This window comes from Pongo pygmaeus, chromosome 8 (genome assembly GCF_028885625.2).
Source record: "Pongo pygmaeus isolate AG05252 chromosome 8, NHGRI_mPonPyg2-v2.0_pri, whole genome shotgun sequence".
Classification (NCBI taxonomy): Eukaryota; Metazoa; Chordata; class Mammalia; order Primates; family Hominidae; genus Pongo; species Pongo pygmaeus.
In genome coordinates, this window is record NC_072381.2 from 125,169,841 (window position 1) to 125,190,407 (window position 20,567).

The 20,567-nt window shown below is 40.2% G+C and overlaps 1 protein-coding gene across 2 annotated transcripts in view; it reads left to right on the plus strand.

Annotated features, from left to right (window-relative positions):
- The window catches only part of INPP5F (inositol polyphosphate-5-phosphatase F), a 101,203-nt gene that overhangs the window by 44,135 nt on the left and 36,501 nt on the right, over positions 1 to 20,567 (plus strand). The window contains exon 3 of one of the 2 annotated variants that reach the window (XM_054435348.2): positions 11,860 to 11,996. The exons of the other annotated variant lie outside the window; for it this stretch is intronic. Coding sequence (XP_054291323.1) covers positions 11,860 to 11,996 — 137 coding nt within the window. The remainder of the gene's footprint in view (positions 1 to 11,859; positions 11,997 to 20,567) is intronic. 2 annotated transcript variants of the gene reach the window in all.

Here is a 20,567-nt window from a genome sequence, read left to right on the forward strand (position 1 = left end):
CTGAATTACACCACAGGCTTTTCTGGTTCTCCAGCTTGCAGATGGCAGATTGTGGGACTTTTTGGCTTCTGTAGTCACATGAGCAATTCCAATAATAAATCTCCTCTTATTTATATATCCTCTTAGTTCTGTTTCTCCAGAGAACCGTAATGCAGGAGAAAAAATTTTTTTTCTAAAGTGGTATGAAAATCTTTATCCTACAGTTGCTCATCTCCTTTTAAGTGAGTCACTTTCTAAGTCAAGCAATTGAATCTTTTCCAGGACTATTGTTTTAGCTTGCCCTACTGGTCATGCTTTTCAAGATGATCACTTCCTAATCAGTTTTTTTATCTTGCTGGGGAAGTCAGGTTTCCTTGTCTCTCTTTTCCAAGAAGAGGCAAGGTTACAAAATTGACTTTTTCCCCCTATTGTAATATGTTTAAAAAGTTGTAAAGAAATCTTTATGCCATCAGACCTTGCTAGATTCTTTTTTTTTTTAAATTCCTTGTTATACTGTGTATATCCTGATCTCAAAATGGCAGCTTTAATTGAACCAAGTTTCTTTCCCTGGTGGGTAACAAATAAATGCATAGCCTGCTTTGGTGCTTTTAAAAATTGTATTGTGAAATTAGGCCTGATGGATAATAGGATTGCCAGACAATAGTGACGCTGTACTTTTACATTTGTCTTGTTTTAATTCTAAGTATAAAAAGTAGAGATCATTTAACCCTGTAGCTCAATATGCACATTCCTGCCGGACATCTCAGGTTTTTATGTGGCAGTGGTGGTGTATTTTGTTTCACCTAAGGCAAAATAATTACAGGAGTAGAGATTGCTGTTATTTTCTGTGAGGTCTTCTTTTGTTTGTTTTATTTTCTAGAGTGAGTGTTTTTGCTTGGAAATAGCTCAGTGTTCAGTTCATAATTTTTCTTTTCGTTGTGATAATTTTGATTATTTCCTTGAACACTATTCCAGACAGCTACGTCTTTTCACTAGTGTTGATACATTTCAAGAATTAGTAGGCTGTCCTATCCTAACCTCCATTTTTGGCAGAAAGTATACTTTTAGTTTTTTATCCTCTTCTTAAGACTCGTAACAAGTTCTTTTGTTCTTCAGAAGGAGCTTTTTTTGAAAAAACAAAAACAAAAAAAACCTTGAAATTTAATTTACATAGCATAAAATTAACCCTTTTAAAGTGTGCAATTAAGTGGTTTTTAGTAGATTTGCGAGGTTATGCAACATTTACCACTCTCTAATTCCAGAACATTTTCGGCATCAAAGAATGAAACCTCTCAGATGGCCAGTTATTTCTCATTACCCCTACACCCAGCTCCTGGCAACCACTAACCTCAGTTCCTAATCTACCTTCTGTCTCTAGGGATTTTCCTGTTCTCAATATTTCACATAAATCATACAATATGTGGACCTTTGTGATTGTTTTTTTTTTCACTTAGCACAATGTTTTTAAGGATTGTCCATGTTGAAACATGTATCAGCACTTCATTCCTTTATAGCTGAATAATATTCCCTTGTATAGATAGATTATGTTTTGTCTGTTCCTTCATCCCTTGATGGATGTTTGGGTTGTTTCCTCAGAAGGAGCTTTTTTTTTTAAATTTAAATTTTTAGGTAGTACAAGTGCATGGTTTAACAACAATGTAAATAGTAGCAAAAGGTATTCAGCGAAGCCTCCCTCACTCCCCTGTCCCTATCTGCCCTATTTCCACTGCTTCATCCAACCTAGCACCATCATTATTAGTTTCTTATGAATCCTCTGAGAGTTTCTTTATGCGTTTACAGACAAATACAATTATTATGCTTGGTCTTCATTTTCCCAGCCTTCCCAAGTCTATAGACTACATTTCTAGGAGAGGAACAGATTGGATAAAGCATGTACACAGTTTGAATTTTGATGCATCTCTAACGCTGAGTATTACCTTTAACAAAGAGATTTCTTTTTGACAGTCTGATAGAAAGTGATCTTCCTATTTTAATTTATTTGATTATTGCTGAGCTTAATTATATTTTTAATGTTTATCATCCATACTCCATAAAGTATGGATTTATATATATATATATATATATATATATTTTTTTTTTTGAGACGGAGTCTCCCTCTGTTGCCCAGGCTGGAGTGCAGTGGCGTGATCTCGGCTCACTGCAAGCTCCACCTCCCGGGTTCACACGCCATTCTCCTGCCTCAGCCTCCTGAGTAGCTGGGACTACAGGTGCCTGCCACCACGCCGGGCTAATTTTTTGTATTTTTTAGTAGAGACAGGGTTTCACCATGTTAGCCAGGATGGTCTGGATCTCCTGACCTGGTGATCTGCCTACCTCAGCCTCCCAAAGTGCTGGAATTACAGGCGTGAGCCACTGCACCTGACCTATGTTTTTTTACTTTGGGGACATTACCTTTTTCTTTTCTACAGATTTTATTGAGAAACTATTGCACAAGGGGAAAAGAAATCTCAGTCCAGGATTGTGCTCAATTCCAGATATAGTAAGGACAAGTGGGGATTTACAGCAAAGGAGTGTGGTAGGAATCTGTGGATGGAAAATTACTGGGAGGAAACCTATTACCTTTTTCTTGTTGATTGATACAGCTCTTTCTATTTCATAAATACTAACCTTTAGCATGCCATGTGTTGCAAATAATTTCCTGTTTGTCATTTGCTTTTCATTTTGTGCATAGTGTGATTTACCACCCAGATATGTTTCATTTTTAATGTAATCAAGCCTGTTCATTTTATGACTTCTGGATTATGTATCATGCTTCCAAAGGTCCTTCTGCTCTGAGATGATAAAGAATCTGCTATATTTTGTTTTGCTTTTATTTTTAGCAATTAGCTCATCTACAATTAATTTGGAGGCATGGCTTGCAGTGGGAATTTAACTATTTTTTGTGTGGAGAACCAATTATTTCAACATTGTTTTAAATTTTTTTTTTTTTTTTTTTTTTAAAAAGATGGAATCTCGCTCTGTAGCCCAGGCTGGAGTGCAGTGGCGCAATCTTGGCTCACCGCAACCTCCACCTCCCAGGTCCCAGTTCAAGCAATTCTCCTGCCTCAGCCTCCTGAGTAGCTGGGATTATAGGCACGCGCCACCATGCCCAGCTAATTTTTGTATTTTTAATAGAGATAGGGTTTCACTGTGTTAGCCAGGATGGTCTTGAATTCATGACCTCGTGATCCGCTTGCCTTGGCCTCTCAAAGTGCTGGGATTACAGGTGTGAGCCACTGCGCCCAGCCTAATTTTTAGAAAGTATTATCTTTTTTGAAACAGCGTCTTACTCTGTTGCCCAGGATGGAGTGCAGTGGCTTGAACTCAGCTTACTGCAACCTTCACCTCCTGGGGTCAAGCGATTCTCCCATGTCAGCCTCCTGAGTAGCTGGGACTACAGATGTGTGCCACCATGCCCTGCTAATTTTTGTATTTTTTGTAGAGACAGGGTCTCGCTGTGTTGTCCAGGCTAGTCTCAAACTCCTGGACTCAAGCAGTCCACCCACCCTGGCCTCCCAAAGTGCTGGGATTACAGACATAAGCCACCTCTCCTAGCCTGTTTTTCAAATTTTAGTTTCAGGGGGAACATCTGCAGGTTTGTTACATGAGTATATTGCATGATGCTGAGGTTTGGTCTTCTGTTGATCCCATCACTCAAATAGTGAACATACTACCCAATAGACGGTTTTCTAACCCTTGCTTCCTTCCCACCATCCCCCGTTTCAGAATCTCCAGTGTTTATTGTTTCCATTTATTGAGACACCATTCTTTTCCCTTCTTTATCATCATTTATGAGATGCTCATTTTTACATAGCTTGTGTCTGGCTTCTCTATTCTAGTGATTCATTTATCTATTCCTTTACCTAGTATCAAGTTTTAATTACCATGCTTTTTTTTATCCCCCACTTGCTCTGTCTCCAATGTTGGGTTTCACTCTGTCCCCCATGCTGGAGTACAGTGATGCAATCATAGCTCACTGACAACAACTTGCACTTCTGAGCTCACTCAGTCCTCTTGCCTCAGCTTCCAAAGTAGCTGGAATTACAGGTGCAGGCCACCATGCCTGGCGTTACCATAGTTCTGCCTAGGAAGACAAGTAGTCTCAATTTCTTTTCAAAATTTTTACTGGATATTTTTATACATTTAGTCTTTCAAGTGAAATTTAAAATATATCTAAATTTCCTGGCCGGGCTCAGTGGCTCATGCCTATAATCCCAGCACTTAGGGAGGCCGAGATGGGCAGATCACAAGGTCAAGAGATTGAGACCGTCCTGGCTACATGGTGAAACCCTGTCTCTACTAAAAATACAAAAATCAACTGGGCGTGGTGGCGTGCGCCTGTAGTCCCAGCTACTCGGGAGGCTGAGGCGGGAGAATTGCTTGAACCCGGGAGGCAGAAGTTGCAGTGAGCCGAGATCACGCCACTGTACTCCAGCCTGGCGACAGAGGGAGACTCCGTCTCCAAAAAAAAAAAAAAAACTCCCTAGAAGTCCCATTAGAATTTTGATTGAAATTGCATTAAATTTCTGTATTAATTTGAGAGACACCAACAAGTTTGAAATATTGAACCTGTGCATCCAGGCTCATGGTGCTTTCGTGTATTTATTTTCTGTATGCTCTAAATGAAAGTTCTGTGGTGCTTTTCATGTAGATATTAGACCTTCCTTTTGTTCATTCGTTTGTTCGTTTTGTTTTTTTTCTTTCTTTCTTTCTTGAGACTGGGCCTGGCTATTTTGCCCAGGCTGATCTTGAACCCCTGGGCTCAAGCAATCCCTCTGCCTTGGCCTCCCAAAGTGCTGGAAGTACCACTCCTGACCTAGACATTTGTTAATTGGAATTAGTCCCAGAAACTTTATTGCTCCTGTTGCTAATGTTATGATACCTTTTTTCTATTACATATGGAAGTGGCCTATATTAATGCTTTTTTGCATGTTTTTATTTATATGTGGCCATATCAGTGGACTCCCATCTATTAATATATTATTGGTTTCTCAAGGTCTGAAAAACTTTGCTAAATATATAATATTCCATTTCTTTACAATATGTATAGTTAGTTTTTAACCTTTTATATTACATCTAGAATCCATGCTTTTTCCATGAGGCTGAGGTTTAGCAAATGAAAAATATACAGCATATAGTAAAGGCTCGATGTTAGTTTTTTTCCTCACTGTTTCAGTCTAACACATAGATCAAAAAATAAAAAAAACTAAACTAAGTAAAATTTGTAAGGAAATAGATGTCTACACGTTATAATCTAAGTTATCTACCTTAATTTCTCTCTTCTTTGGAAAATGGTATGATGATAGGTGGTTGGAATTTTTCTTCACTCAGATTCTCTTTAGGTTTCCTTAGGGGGAAAAATCAATCAAAGAAAAATTTTATATATTCGATTACGCTAGAATCTAAAATTTTTTTTGCCATTTATTTCTGGAAGAAACTGGATTATCAAATATAATTATTTTTTCTTTTTTTGAGGCAGCGTCTCTCATTCTGTTGCCTAGGCTGGAGTGCAGTGGCGCGATCATGGCTCACTGCAGCCTCGACCTCTCTCGGCTCAGGTGATCCTTCTACTCTCAGCCTCCTGAGTAGCTGGAACTACAGGGTTGCTCCACTATGCTTGGCTAATTTTTAAATGTTTTTTTTTGTAGAGACAGGGTTTCCCCATATTGCCCAGGCTGGTCTTGAACTCCTGGGCTGAAGCGATCCACCTGCGTTAGCCTCCCAGAGTGCTGGGGTTACAAGCATGGGCCACCGTGCCCAGCCTCAAATAGAATTCTAACTCAGGTTTTTAACCCAAAGCCCATGGGGTTTCTTCTTTACTTTCTAGATTTGGAATTCTTTAAAACTAAAAGACAAGTACAGAGTCATTGGAAAAAAAATGTTGAACATCATAGAAGACTGAGTCATGCATTGATAACTGCTGGACCTAGGTGGTGTGTGGATTTGGTTTGATTATATTGCTGTCTCTACTTTTATATATGTTTGAAGATGTCTAAAAGGGAAGTTTAAAAAAAATCCTATCGGCCAGTTGCAAGCCTGGGGCACATTATTTGAATGTTTTTTAGTTTTTCAACTATAGATTGGAAATGGAATCTATTAGGGTGTAGTGGTATTAAAAATATAGACATAAATTGCCTTGTGATACTTATAGTAGATGTTCAGTAAACATTAATTCTTAGGAATAACATCATAAATTATACAAATTGTTAATCCTCATAGCCATTCTCTGAAGTAGGCAGTTTTATCCCAGTTTTCATATGAGAAAACTGAGAATTGGAGCAGCTAAGTATTATGCTTTGAAGTATACAAGAAGCAAATGATGGAGCTAAAATTTGAGTCCAATTTCTGACCTCAAAGTCTAGGACACTTGAAGCCTCCTTGAAAAAGGAAGGCTGCCATTGACAAAGCTTTGTTTCTGTTACATTATATTTTCTCAGATTTAATCTTCATCATAACTGCAAGGCATATTGAATATCTGTAACCTTTTAAGAAGAAGCACATAGATTTTTCACATTTTTGTATATGAGTAGTTAACTAAAAAAATGTGTATTTTATTTTAAAATATATTTGAATGTATAAGTTGAGTTTAAGTATTGGCAATACCAGTGTTTTTGTGGGAAAAAAGATGCCTCTTGGTTTTCCAGGTGAGTTTGTATATGAGATAAAACCTGTGTTTGAAAGTTAAAAATTTTATATTTTTGGTACTATACCTTTAGATGGTTTATTGGAAAGATACTATATTTGATAATGTACATTGTGTTTTTGTTATTGAATTTATTAAAGTCATAATTTGTAATGTTGATATGAAATGAATCCAGAGCAAATCAGGGCAAGAAGATGTAAACTAGGAAGGGCCTTCCTCTGTGTGTGTGTGTGTGTGTGTGTGTTTGTGTGTGTGTGTGTGACCCACAGAGAGAGAAAGAAAGAGAGGTCCTTGAGTCATAAAGATTTCTTGTTTATTTTTTTTTAGAGACATAGTCTTGCTCTGTCATCCAGGCTGGAGTAGAGTGATCCAGTCATAGCTCACTGCAGCCTTGAACTCCCGGGCTCAAATGATCCTCCCACCTCAGCCTCCTGAGTAGCTGAGACTACAGGCATGTACCACCATGCCCAGATAACTTTTGTATCTTTTGCAGAGATGGGGTTTCGCCATGTTGCCCAGGCTGGTTTCAAACTTCTGGGCTTGAGCGATCCACCCACCTCAGCTTCCCAGAGTGCTGGGATTACAGGCGTGAGCCACTGCACCTGGCCTCAGCTAATTTTTAAAAACAATTTTTAAAGGGCTGGTGTCTTGCTGTGTTACCAGGCTGTTTCTGAACTACTGGCCTTGAGCGATCCTCCCTTCTCAGCCCCCCAAAGTGCTGGGATTACAGGGATGACCCACCATGCCTGGCCCAACTCTAAACTGTTCACTATAAGATAGAAATGGCTGGGCCCAGTGGCGCACACCTGTAATCTCAAGCACTTTGAGAGGCCAAGTCGGGCACATCACAAGGTCAGGAGTTCGAGACCAGCCTGGCCAGTATGGTGAAATCCCATCCCTACTAAAACAACAACAACAAAAAACCCCACAAAAATTAGCCAGGCCTGGTGGCGGGCGCCTCTAGTCCCGGTTACTTGAGAGGCTGAGGCAGGAGAATTGCTTAAACCTGGGAGGCGGAGGTTGCAGTGAGCCGAGATTGCGCCACTGCACTCCAGCCTGGCAACAGCACGAGACTCTGTCTCAAAATAAATAAATAAATAAAATAATATAAGATAGAAATTATTCCTGTGAGGTTAAGAGACCTATTGTAAAGATTTCTTTTTATTCAACAAAATTTATTGACATTGAACAGTTTATTATCTGTTATGTGCTTTTTAAGAAGATTTACATGTTAGGTTTGTTACCAAGCACCTAAAGGGTAATGTTTCACATAACACCTACAAGATGCTTGGTAATGTCTATTCATGCCTGATGAATTTCCTAGCACATGGTGGGTCTTCAGTTAATGTTTAATGATAATAGGGAAATGGCCTATAAAGCCTTAAAACTTTGGAGTAAATGTCCACCCTACTTTATAAGGAATTATGAAATGTTTCCAAACTCTTGCATTTATGAAATGCTTAAAGCATATCTCCAAGGCACCATTTCTAAAATGAAAGTTGATCAATACTTGGGGAATAAATGGGGGAAATGAAAATATTATATATCCTTTTTATTTTTATTTATTATTTAGTTAGTTAGTTAGTTATTTTTGAGGCAGGGTCTCACTCTCTTGTCCAGGCTGGAGTTCAGTGGTGCTGTCTCAGCTCGCTGCAACCTCTGCCTCCCGAGTTCAAGCAATTCTCATGCCTCAGCCTCCCGAGTAGCTGGGATTACATACGTGCACCACCATGCCCGGCTAATTTTTGTATTTTTAGTAGAGACAGAATTTTGCCATGTTGGCCAGGCTGGTCTTGAACTCCTGGCCTCATGTGATCTGCCCACCTTGGCCTCCCAAAAGTGCTAGGATTATAGATGTGAGCCACTGTGCCCAGCCTGTATATCCTTTAAAAAAAAATGTTTTATATGGGAAATATATGGTGTTATTTTTCTATAATAAATTCCTGAAACACAATTTCAATAATTTTTGTTTTGGGGTCTAATTGGGGAATACTTTTTAATGGTGTAGTCTCATAAACTGAAAAATTGCTTTTGCATGCTGTCTTTCATAGACTGTTTTTTGTTTAATTAAAAATCTCTTGTGAGAAGTAGAAGTTTGGATTGGAAAGACTAGGTGTTTGCTTCTTTCTGTCTTGTGTTTATTAAAGGTTTCTTTAGGTTGTTTTGCCATTTTCCCTCCATTCTCCTCATTATATTTAGTTCTCTGTTCAATCCTAGTGTACACACAAAGTAGTTGGAGAATTACCAACCCATACTCTTCTGAAAAATAAATTTAGTAACCAGAGTACAGTAGTGCATACGGTTCTTTTTGTCTTTATTTTTACCAAATAGTTTTCTGAAGTTACTTTGGTTAGTTTTTTCTTCTCTGTCTCCTACAGTTTAGTTCTATTCTTAATTTTTAATAGAGTTGGGTTTGCAGTTTGAGGTTCTCCCACATTCTGGTTGATTTGAACTATTTATTTTAAGGGATATGTGAAACATTACCATTGTTCTAAGAGTCAGAATTCTACTCAGAGACCAGTCATTTGCCAGGGCATACTCAGAGAATTGTCATTTCCCCTTCATCTCTTTTATCCTATTCCCATCCCCCTCTTCTTTCTACCCCATTTCTACCTACTCTGTGGAGATAACTAATCTCACTGACTTCTGGTTCCTCTCTCCTCTTCTTGTTTTTGTACAAATGGGTGGATACATATAGTTATGCATCACTTAATGAGAAATGCATTGTTGGGCAGTTTCATCTAAACATAGAAATGGTACAGTAAAAATACTGTACAAAAGATACAGTATGAAAGATAAGAATGGTACACCTTTATTGGGCATTTACTGTGAATGGAACTTGTGGAACCAGAAGTTGCTCTGGATGAGTCAGTGAGTGAATGTGAAGGCCTAGGACATTATCATACACTACTATAGACTTTATAAACATCATACGTGTAGGCGACACTGACTTTATTTTAAAATTTTTTCTTTCTTTTTTTAAAATTTTTTTGGGTTTTTATTTTTATTTTTATTTTTTTATGAGACGAGATCTTTCCTTGTCACCCAAGCTGGAGTGCAGCGTCATGACCGTGGCTTATTGCAGGGTCAACCTCCCAGGCTTAAGCAATCCTCCTACCTCAGCCTCCTGAGTAGCTGGGACTACAGGTGCGTGTCCCAACTCCTGGCTAATTTTTTAATTTTTTGTAGAAACGAGGTCTCCATATGTTACCCAGGCTGGTCTTGAAGTCCTGGGCTCAAGCAATCCTCCCACTTTGGCCTCTCAAAGTGCTGCAATTACAGGCATGAATGAGCCTCCATGCCCTGCCAAAATTTTTTTCTTTCTTCAATACTAAATTAACCTTAGCTTACTGTAACTTTTTTACTTGATAAACTTTTTAATTTTTTAAAACTTTTTGACTCTTCTGTAATAACACTTAGCTTAAAACACAAACACATTGTACAGCTGTGCAAAAATATTTTCTTTTTACCCTTATTTAACTTTTTTTATAAGTAGGGATATACCTAAAATAATGGTAAAAAGTATAGTACAGCAAATACATAAACCAGTAAGTCATTTATTACCATTATCAAGTCTTATGTATATAGGTAATTGTATGTTGTATACTTTTCTATCACTAGCAGTGCAGTAGGTTTATACCAGAATCACACAAATGTGTAGTGCGTCATGCTACATTTATGATGTCACTATGTGATAGGAATTTTTCAGCTCCGTGATAATTTTAAGGGGCCATTACTGCATATGTAGCTCATCGTTGACTGAAACATCATTATGTGGTACATGACTGTATAGGTTTATATCACCTCATATTTTCTTCCTTACATGAAGGGTAGTACACTCTAGGTATTCTTTTATGCTTTGATTTAATAATATATTTTATTGGCTGGGCACGGTGGCTCACACCTATAATCCCAGCACTTTGAGAGCCCAAGGCTGGCAGATTGCTTGAGCCCAGCAGTTTGAGACCAGCCTGGGCAACATGGCAAAACCCCATCTCTTAAAAAAAAAAAAGTACAAAAATTAGCTGGGCATGGTGGTGCATGCCTGTGTTCCCAGCTACTTTAGAGGCTGAGGTGGGAGGTTTGCTTGAGCCCAGGAGGCAGAGGCTGCCATGAGCTGAGATTGCGCTACTGCACTCTAGCCTGGGTGACAGAGTGAGACCCAGTCTCAAACAAAACAAAATAAAACATATATTTATTATGTTATTATAACATAGCCTTATTATGTACAGTCAGCCCTGTGTATCCATTGAGTTCTGTGTCTGTGGATCTAACCAACCATGCATGGAAAATTTTTGGAAAAAAAAAAAAGGATGGTTGCATCTGTACTGGACATGTATAGACTTTTCTTTCTCGTCATTATTGCTTAAACAATACAGTTTAAAAACTGTTTACCATAGCATTTAGATTATATCAGGTATTGTAAGCAATCTAGAGATGACTTCAAGTACATAAGAGGATGTGCATAGGTTTTATACAAATACTACACCATTTTACATGAGAGACTTGAGCATCCGTGGCGTTTGGTATCCACTGGGGGTCCTGGAGCCAGTCCCCTGCAGATACCGAGGGATGGCTGTATGTTAATAATATATTCAGGTTGTCTACTAAGTGCATCCAGGAATCCTTCCTTATTAATTTATAGAATACTTTTTTGTTTTTTTACAGCTGCATAGTACTCCATTGCATGGATGTGCCATAGTTTATTCAACCACTGTCCTGTATCTGGACATTAGGCTGTTTCCAGTGTTTATTGTAATTATAAAATAGGCTTCAGTGTATATACTTTGGTTGTTGAGGTGTACCCTCAGGGTAAATTCCCAAAGATGGGTTCACTGGACTGATTAAAGGTAAGTGCATTTGTTGTATTGTTAGGTATTGCTAAATTTCCTTCCAGAAAAGTTGTATTTGTCATCGGTATGCTCACCTGCACAGCTGTTTTGAGTTTTTTCACAGTCTCGCCAGCACATGTGTTGTCATTCTTGTTAATTGTTCCCAATCTGCTGGGTGAGCATGGTGTCACAACTGGTTTTAATTTACATTTCTCTAATTATGAGTGAGATTGAACATCTTTTCACATGTTTAAGGGTCATTTTATGTCTTTGTGACATGTTTTACTTTAAAAGTTTATTTTAAACTTTAAAAGTTTGTTATCATTGTTAGGTTATTCACCTTCAACTTGTCAGAACAGTAGCACTCTAAAAACGCCAGACTTTATTATGACTCTCCTCTTTCAGATCTTCCATGGTGGCTTATTCTAATTCGGCAGAAAGCATTGGTGGGCAAACTCCCAGGAGACCATGAGGTCTGTAAAGTTACCAAAATTGCTGTGCTCTCACTTTCTGAAATGGAACCTCAGGATCTTGAGCTAGAGGTAGGTGACATAAAGGGAAATTATATGGAAACCTGATGTAAATGTAATAGCAAATATGAGGATTTGGTTCAGTAGACCAGAAACTTACATTTTTAGAACTGGGTAATATTTTTAAAATAATTTAATCCTAAGATTTTCCAACTTAGTAGTGGAACTCTTGTTTCAAAATCCATGAAATCTAGTATAGAAGACACAGAAAAGCAGGGCTGCTGTGGTTGAAGTAGTGTTGAGGGAATCCCTGGGGCTCCGTCCACTTGATCTCTCCTGGGAAGCCATCTTCTGTTTCCAGGGTGCCCTAGGGCTCTGCACAGTACAGTTTGAAAACTTCTTAGGGAAAAGGAGTGAGTTAAGAAAAGGAGACCTCTTATTATATCCTCTTTTGTCTGCATTTCTTGAAATTTTTCTAAGCATATATTACTCTATTACAATTTACAAAGAAAGTTTTTTAAAAGGAAGACAGTCACTCATCTAATGTAATCTCTTTATTTTCCAGAGAAGAGCTCAAGTCCACAAGTAGAGTGATTTAAGGATGAAATAATGAGATTGCCTAGGGCTAGTGTTTTTTTACCACAAGGTGCTGCCTCCTAGTAGAAGTAACCCATGAAAGCATTTATGTCCTGTTTGCTCTCAGTATGGGAATTTGATGCCTAGTAATTGTCATCACTCCGATTGTTTTGTTCACTATGTGATGTGCCAGGTGGGCCCTGTGTATTACATAGATGATAATATTTAGTCCCCAAGACCACCCTATGAGGTAGACATTACTACAAATAAAGGAGGCTAGGTGGGTGGCTTCTGTCTTTGACAGGCTGAGGCTGGAGGATCGCTTGAGCTGAGGGGTTCGAGACCAGCCTGGGCAACATAGCCAGACCTTGTCTTGTGGAAAAAAAAAATTGAGTGAATGGATTTCAGAAAATAAAATAAAAACAAATAAAGGAGGCCTGGCAAGGGTTAAGTCACACAGCTGGCACAGGTGGGGCCTGGATCTAGACTCAGGCTGCCTGGTCCTGTATAATTCTGCTGAGCTGCCGCCCTGTTACCTGAACAGCAGGTAACAGCAAAGCACACACTGCCCCACAACTCAACACATGTTTTTCCATGTAGAGTTCTTGGGGAGGAACTTTGGGGACAGGATTAAATTGCCTTAAGAATAAGTAAAAATAAAACTATTTTTATGCTTCAAATGTCACTGGAAGTTTGACAGTTGAATTTTAAGAAACATTAAAATGAATTTAAGCGGACTCTGATATTAATTATTTGTTACAGGAATCGAAAAAAGTTTGGAATTCTTAATTCTCCTTTTATTGGTACTTATGCTAGAACACTATTCACTATTGCTGATCGAGAGACAAAAAACCTAGGTGGCAATTAGGCCTATTAAAAGCAGATGTTTGCAGTTTTTGTTTGCATTTTTTTGGGGTGAAGAGCAGCCAGACTAGCAAAAATTGTATTAGTTTCCTAAGCCAATAAATTTGCTGGCAGTGTCTTTTGGATGGTTTTGCTGACACACTGAAAGATCAGGATGGCTTGTTATCACAGACCTTTCCCTTGAGGGTGGGCACCCCTTTGGCCTGGCATTCTGGTTTGAGCACTAAGACTGGGGTCTCTGGCAGTTTGATTTAGAGCTGGGAACCAGCCCGCCCAGCACTTTGTCCATCCGCCAGTCATGATTTGCGTATTTGGCACTCCCAGTTCTGAGGAAATTAAATGTCACGCATCATCCAGAAAAGGTTGGGACCTTTGTTAGGCCTTTCAGGGAGGTGTTCTGATGTCCTTCATGGCCACCAATCTGTAACATTTTTGAGACTAGTAGCTGACTATTCAATAAAAAGGGAAAAAACCAAGATGGCTTTAGGAACTAACATTTATATGGAGCCTTTAAGGCCAAAAGTGTGAATATTATCAAAGCTTTAAGAACTTCTTTATTCTTCATACTTTCCCTTTTTTCTCTCTCGATAGGGGTAAGAGATTATATTCAAATAAAAAGGAAAGTGAGATTTCCTCCATTGACATAATTATTTTTACAGCTGTTGGGCTGTACAGTATAAACTACTGCACTTCTCGGGGCAGCAAGATGGTGGTTCACGTTAAGAGTTGAATATACGTAACGACTCTTGCTAATTAAGAGTAAAAGTAACTGCAGAGAAAGTATTTCCAGGTCCTGTCTCAGTGAATAGTTTGGTACACCTTTCTCTCAAGAGATTAACATTTTAGAAATTTACACTTTTGCTATTTTTTCTTTCCTTTTAATCCTGTTTTATGGTGAAGGAACTTTGCAACAGTGAACAACAGGAAGGGCAAAGAACCACATGTTGAAAATCACAACTTTATTATCTTTTAACGTGTTAATTTAAATCTTGGTATCTATTTCAATTTCCATATAACTCAATTTAAAAGAGTTTTTAGAAGCTTAATCCTTTTTAAATTGTTTTTTGGTTATACAGTAAATTGTAAAAGAGAAGAAAAAAAATTCCTCCACTTGGAAATAATTGTTATCAATATTCTACTGAGTTTTGGTGGGTGTTTCCATTTGTGCCTAGGCTCTTTGGAGGACCAGTGTTACTTTCACATGTTTCAGAATAGTTTTTCTGTTTTGCACTTTACATATTTCCCTCTAGTCTTATTATTTTTTTAAGAACATAGGAAGACTTTGTTAAACAACACTACTTATTTCTCCTTAGTATGACTTTCTGATTTGGATGTCTGATTTGGAATAAATCTGCATTTATTCCAGCAGCATCCTTTAATGTGGTCACTGTTCCCAGATTTGCTAAAGCTTAAGTCTGTGTTCTGTAATTGGAGCAGAAGCAATCTTATTTCAGAGACAGGTGTTAATAGAACTTCTAGTTTTCTGCCTCTGTTGTCTTTTTATCGCAAATATATGCCTTATTTGTTTGCCAATTAAAAAAAATAATTCACATACCATAATTCAAATACTATAGAGTTCACCCATTTAAAGTATGTAAGTCAATGGTTTTTAGTGTATTCAGAGTCATGTGGTTATCACCACAATCAATTTTAGAACCTTTCATCATCCCCCGAAAAAACCCCATCTTCGTTAGCAGCCATGCCTCACTTCCTCCGAAACTCCATCTCCCCAGCACCATGCAACCACTAATCTCCTTTCTGTCTCTATAAATATTTGTCTGTTCTGGACATCTCATAGAAACGGAATAATATACCACGTGGCCTTTTGTGACGGACTTCTTTCACCTAGCATAGCTTTTAAGGTTCATGCCAGTTGTAGTGTGTAGCAGTACTTTATTCTTCTTTATTGCCAGATAATCTCTTGTATGGGTATGTCACATTTTATTTATTTGTTCATCAGTTAGTGGACATTTGAGTTGTTTCCACCTTTTAGCTATTATGAATAATGCTATTATAAGCCGTTTTGCATACAAGTTCTTGGTGGTATATTTGTTTTTATCTCTCTTGGGTGTGTACCTAGCAATGGAATTGCTGGTTCATATGGTAACTCTAACCTTTTGTGGAACTGCCAGACTGGTTTTTTTTTTTTTTTTTTTTGAGACAGAGCCTTGCTCTGTCGCCCAGGCTGGAGTGCAGTGGCGCAATCTCGGCTCACTGCAGCCTCCGCCTCCTGGGTTCAAACGATTCTCCTGCCTCAGCCTCCTGAGTAGCTGGGACTACAGGTGCGTGCCACCACACCCGACTAATTTTTTGTATTTTTAGTAGAGATGGGGTTTCACTGTGTTAGCCTGGTTAGATGGTCTTGATCTTCTGACCTTGTGATCCGCCTGAGAGAGAGAGAGAGAGAGACTGACTTTGCCTGTAATCTCAGCACTTTGGGGGGGTGCCGAGGTGGGAGGATTGCTTAAGGCCAGGAGTTTGAGACCAGCCTGGGCCACATAGCAAGACTCTGTCTCTATGAAAAATTTAAAAATTAGGTGGGTGTATTGGTGTGTACCTGTAGTCACAGGTACTCAGGAGACTGAGGCAGGAGGATTGCTTGAGCCCTGGAGTTTGAGGCTGCAGTGAGCTGTGATTGTACCACAGCACTCTAGCCTAGACGGTGAAGTGAGACCCTGTCTCTAAAAAAGAAAAATTAAAAATCTATATAAGGGTATGAAGAATCTGTAATGGTTTAAACAATGAGGACATAGATGTTGCTTCTTTAGAAAAAAAATACCCTTTAAAGTTATATAGGCTTACGTTCCATGTCTGCATATCTTATTTGCGTATCTCATTGCCTTAATAGATAACCGCATCATTTTCCGTATTTAGTTTCCATCAGACATCTGTTTAAAATTTTAGCTTCAGATGGATGTAGATACCAGCTTTTCACATAAAATTATTTATATCCCTTTTCTTAAATGGCAGCAGTAACATCAACCCTTAGTCTCGGTCACAAGATGTAAGTTGCAAGCATAATTTAAAAACTAGGGAAGTGCTGTGGCGCTTGTGGCTGTGGTGTTTTCTTTTTGAGATCGCATGTTTCAGAGTTGTGATAAGGACCTAACCACATACCACACAGAACTGGCTGGGCCTCTGGAAAAGGGAAGGTGATCCTGTTGCCAGTGCTGTGCATTGTAATTCCTGGGGCTCTGTGTAAACAAAATACCTTAGGACTGGGAAGGAATCCTAAGAAGTAATTTTCTCTATCCCTGTTTTTTGTCAGGACTTAATTTAACCTTTTCAGAAAGGTAGTGCTCTATACTTTATTTTCTAAAGGTAACTGTGTGGAAGAGTCTTAACATGCTCATTGGAAATGTTTGCATTTATAGTAATCTCATTTATTTATTTGTTTGAGACAGGGTCTCGCTGTGTCACACAGGCTGGAATGCAGTGGCGCGATCCTCCTGCCTTCAGCCCCCCAAGTGGCTGGTATTACAGGCATGTGCCACCACCCCCAGCTAATTTTTTTTTTTCTATTTTTTGAAGAGATGGGGTCTCACTATATTACCCATGCTGGTCTTGAATACCTGGGCTTAAGCAGTCCGCCTGCCTTTACCTCCCAAAGTGCTGGGATTATAGGTGTGAGCCCCTGCACCTGGCCAGTAATTTTAAATTTTTATTTAGAAAAAATCACTTTTAAGAGACAGAGAAAGCCTTCCAGTGAAGGTGTTTCCGTGAGTTTGAACTTTGTTATACAGATCCACAATCCTTATCTGAACTTCTTGGGGCCATATTTGTTTTAGAATTCAAATTTTTTGGGGTTTTCAAAACGTTATTCCCTGTATTTTCTACCCTCTAAAGTGGTTCTGGAGCATTACCCCACAATAAAACACATTAATGTTTCTTAAAGAATGGTATGAATATTCATACTAAGGGAGGTAAGTGATGATTATCAGTATCTTCATATCAGTTCAGGGCATGCTTTGCCATTAAATGAGTTTTTAACTTAAAAGATACAAGTTTTAGAGTTTTTTGGATTTTGGAATTGTACATAAGGAAGTTAAGGGATGATGGGCTTATATTAACTCTGTTTCAAGCCCAGGATGAGGGTAGGTAAAAGAAAGAAAAATAGAAAAGACCAGGTGTGGTGGCTCATGCCTGTAATCCCAACACTTTGGGAGGCTGAGGCGAGCAGATAACTTGAGGTCAGGAGTTCAAGACCAGCCTGGCCAACATGGTGAAACCCTGTCTACTAAAAATACAAAACTTAGCCAGGCATGGTGGCATGTGCCTGTAGTTCCAGCTACTCGGGAGGCTGAGGTGGAAGAACTGCTTGGATCTGGGAGGCGGAGGTTGCAGCAAGCTGAGATTGCGCCATTGTACTCTAGCTTGGGCGACAGAGCGAGACTCTGTCTCAAAGAAGGAAAGAAGGAAGGAAGGAAAGGAAAGAAGGAAGGAAAGGGAAGGGGTAGGGGGAGGGGAGGAAGAAGGGAGGAAGGGAGGAAGGCAGGCAGGCAGGAAGGAAATGCCAAGCTTAGAGAATAGCATTTTTTAAAGCAGATCAGACTGAAGCCATAGGCCTTTCTGGGTCTGCATCTAGAAGCAGACAGTAGCAGGTGGGAATTTGGCCCCTAGACAGTAGAGAGGACTAACAGGGCTTCATGGGAGATGGGATCCTGGGGCCATGCTTAGCACTTAAGGCCTGGTGCTCAGGTGGAACTCCCTAGATCATGACGGGAGCTGTTAGAGTGTCTGCACTGAGTTGGATAATCCTGCATAGAACATCTCCTGTGTGCCATGCCAGCAGCACTTCCATGAAGAAGTACTGGTCTGGGCAAAAGATAGGGATCTGAATCAACACCATAGCAATGGGCATGAAGTGGTTGGGGTTGATAGGAGAGACTTAGAGAAGGAGAATGATGAAAGATGATTCCAAGGTTTCTTGCTTAAATGATCCAGTGGGCGGTGCAGTCATCACCTGAAATAGGGCATACCAGAGAAGGAACAATATTTGGGGAGCAGATGTTGCTCAGTTGTAGAGATGCTGAGTTTGAGGGTCTAATGTGTCTCAGTGTGGGGGAGACGTCACATGTATCAGTCTTGAGATTAGGGCAAAAGAGTGGAGTTAGCACATGTAGTAGTAGTTAAAACGAGGAAAGAGGGTGACATTTTTTAGATGGAGCATGAAGACTGAGAAGAGAGTTAAGGGTAGAACGCTGGGAATACCATCAGTTTTAGAGAAGAAAGATACACCCACAAAGGAGACTGAGAAGGAACAGCCAGAGATGGGGAAGGACCCCGAGAGATTGTTGTCATGGGGACCAGAGGAAGAGACAGCAGGGAGTGTTCTCTCATTCCGAGAGAGTTAGGAGGCCTAAGCAGTGTCATCGGAGCCTTTACTCCTTGACCTGCCCCAATCAGACTATAGTCCTTACAGTTCCAGTAGCTGGGACGCTGTACCCTGCTGGCTCTCGAGTGGATTCCATATTTGAGGAATGGATTTAAAAGAAGATTCTCACTTGTGTAAACATGTCACAAGGTGCTAGGAAAGGGGCTATTAGAGGTTAGGACAAAGGAAAGGGGTGAATGATGAGCCCAGGTCCTAATCCCAGAAACTAACCTTGAAGAGAACAATGGACTCTGTCTTTCTGAGTGAGGAAAACTTGGGTGCAGACTAGGTGTGCTGTTGCACATTTACTTGAAATAGCAGACCTTTGATAGATTCCTGGGGGGAAATTTTTGCTGGCTTGAGTGCTCTTAAAGAATGACTATGTTGGCCGGGCGCCGTGGCTCACACCTATCATCCCAGCACTTTGGGAGGCCGAGGTGGGCAGATCATGTGAGGTTGGGAGTTCGAGACCAGCCTGACCAACATGGAGAAACCGCGTCTCTACTAAAAATAAAATATTAGCTAGGCATGGTGGTGCATGCCTGTAATCCTAGCTACTCGGGAGGCTGAGGCAGGAGAATTGTTTGAACCCAGGAGGCGGAGGTTGTGGTGAGCCGAAACTGTGCCATTACACTCCAGCCTGGGCAACAAGAGCAAAACTCTGTCTCAAAAAAAAAAAGAATGGCTATGTCTGTGTATCCTGTTTTGAATACTAAAATTGTAACAATCTGTAGCTCGGTTTTGAGCAAGTAAGCATGTTTTCAGGTTTTTAAAAGTTATTCATATGACTAATCACTAACATTTTATATAAAAATTGCTAGCCAGCAGTTGCCTAGTGCCACAAGCAAAGTAGTAGCCGGAGACCAAAGGGAAGCATCTTTTTAAAACTGCTGCTCTGCTGCCCCAGTGATGCTGTATCAAGGAGGGTGGGGTGTGTGCGATGTGTTCATGGGAGAAGGGCAGTGATGGTCGTGAAAGCTCCAATGGCAGCGTCTGCTAAGGCACTGGAGGTAGGAGTCAACAAGACAAAGATCCTGCCTCAACGTCTGGTTTTGGACGTGTTGAGTTTGAGATGTCTGGTAGACATCCCAGTGGAAATGTTGGGATATGTGAGGCTGGAGTTTTGGGAGAGAGCTGGGCTGGAAATAAACATTTAGGAAGGTGGGGTTGGCGTATGGACAGTATTGGAATCCATGAGTCTGGATGAAATCACTGAGGGAGTGAATGCAGATGAGAAGGGGATGAAGGACCGAAGCTTGGGGCACCTAGACATCAAGCAGGAGGCTGGAAAGGAACTGCTCAAAGCGGCAGAGGAGGAGTGACCAGTGGGAGCCAGGTGAAGCCGTGTGTTGTAGGATGAGGGAGGGACTCAGACGCTACTGAGAGGTTAAGAACCAAGAGCGCTGGGTTTAGCAAAGAGGAGGTCATTGATCATGCTGGAGACAGCAGCTTGGGAGAGTGGTAGGGGTGAAAGCCAAATTGGGGGTGGGGTGGGGGGAGTGGGGGGTTGGGGGCGAGTTGGGGAGAGAATGGGAGGCGTGGAGCTGGAGGCACTGAGGAGTGCAGAGTGAGTAAGAGGACAGCAGTGGCTGAGGAAGAGGAGTCACGCAGGGGTGTGCAGAGGAGAGGAGCGGAGGAGGATGGGCCTGTGTGCTGACGGAAACGATCACGGAAAGAGGGGTGCCATGTCCATACGCTTGGTTCTGTCTTCTCTCCTTCCCTGTCACCTGGAATTCTTGCTAGTTTTGCTTATTTGAAAGGAAATAAAGTGAGCTGTTCTGGTAGTAGGAGTATAAAGCTTTTCTCCCTCATCTTTAGTTCCCTTGTCT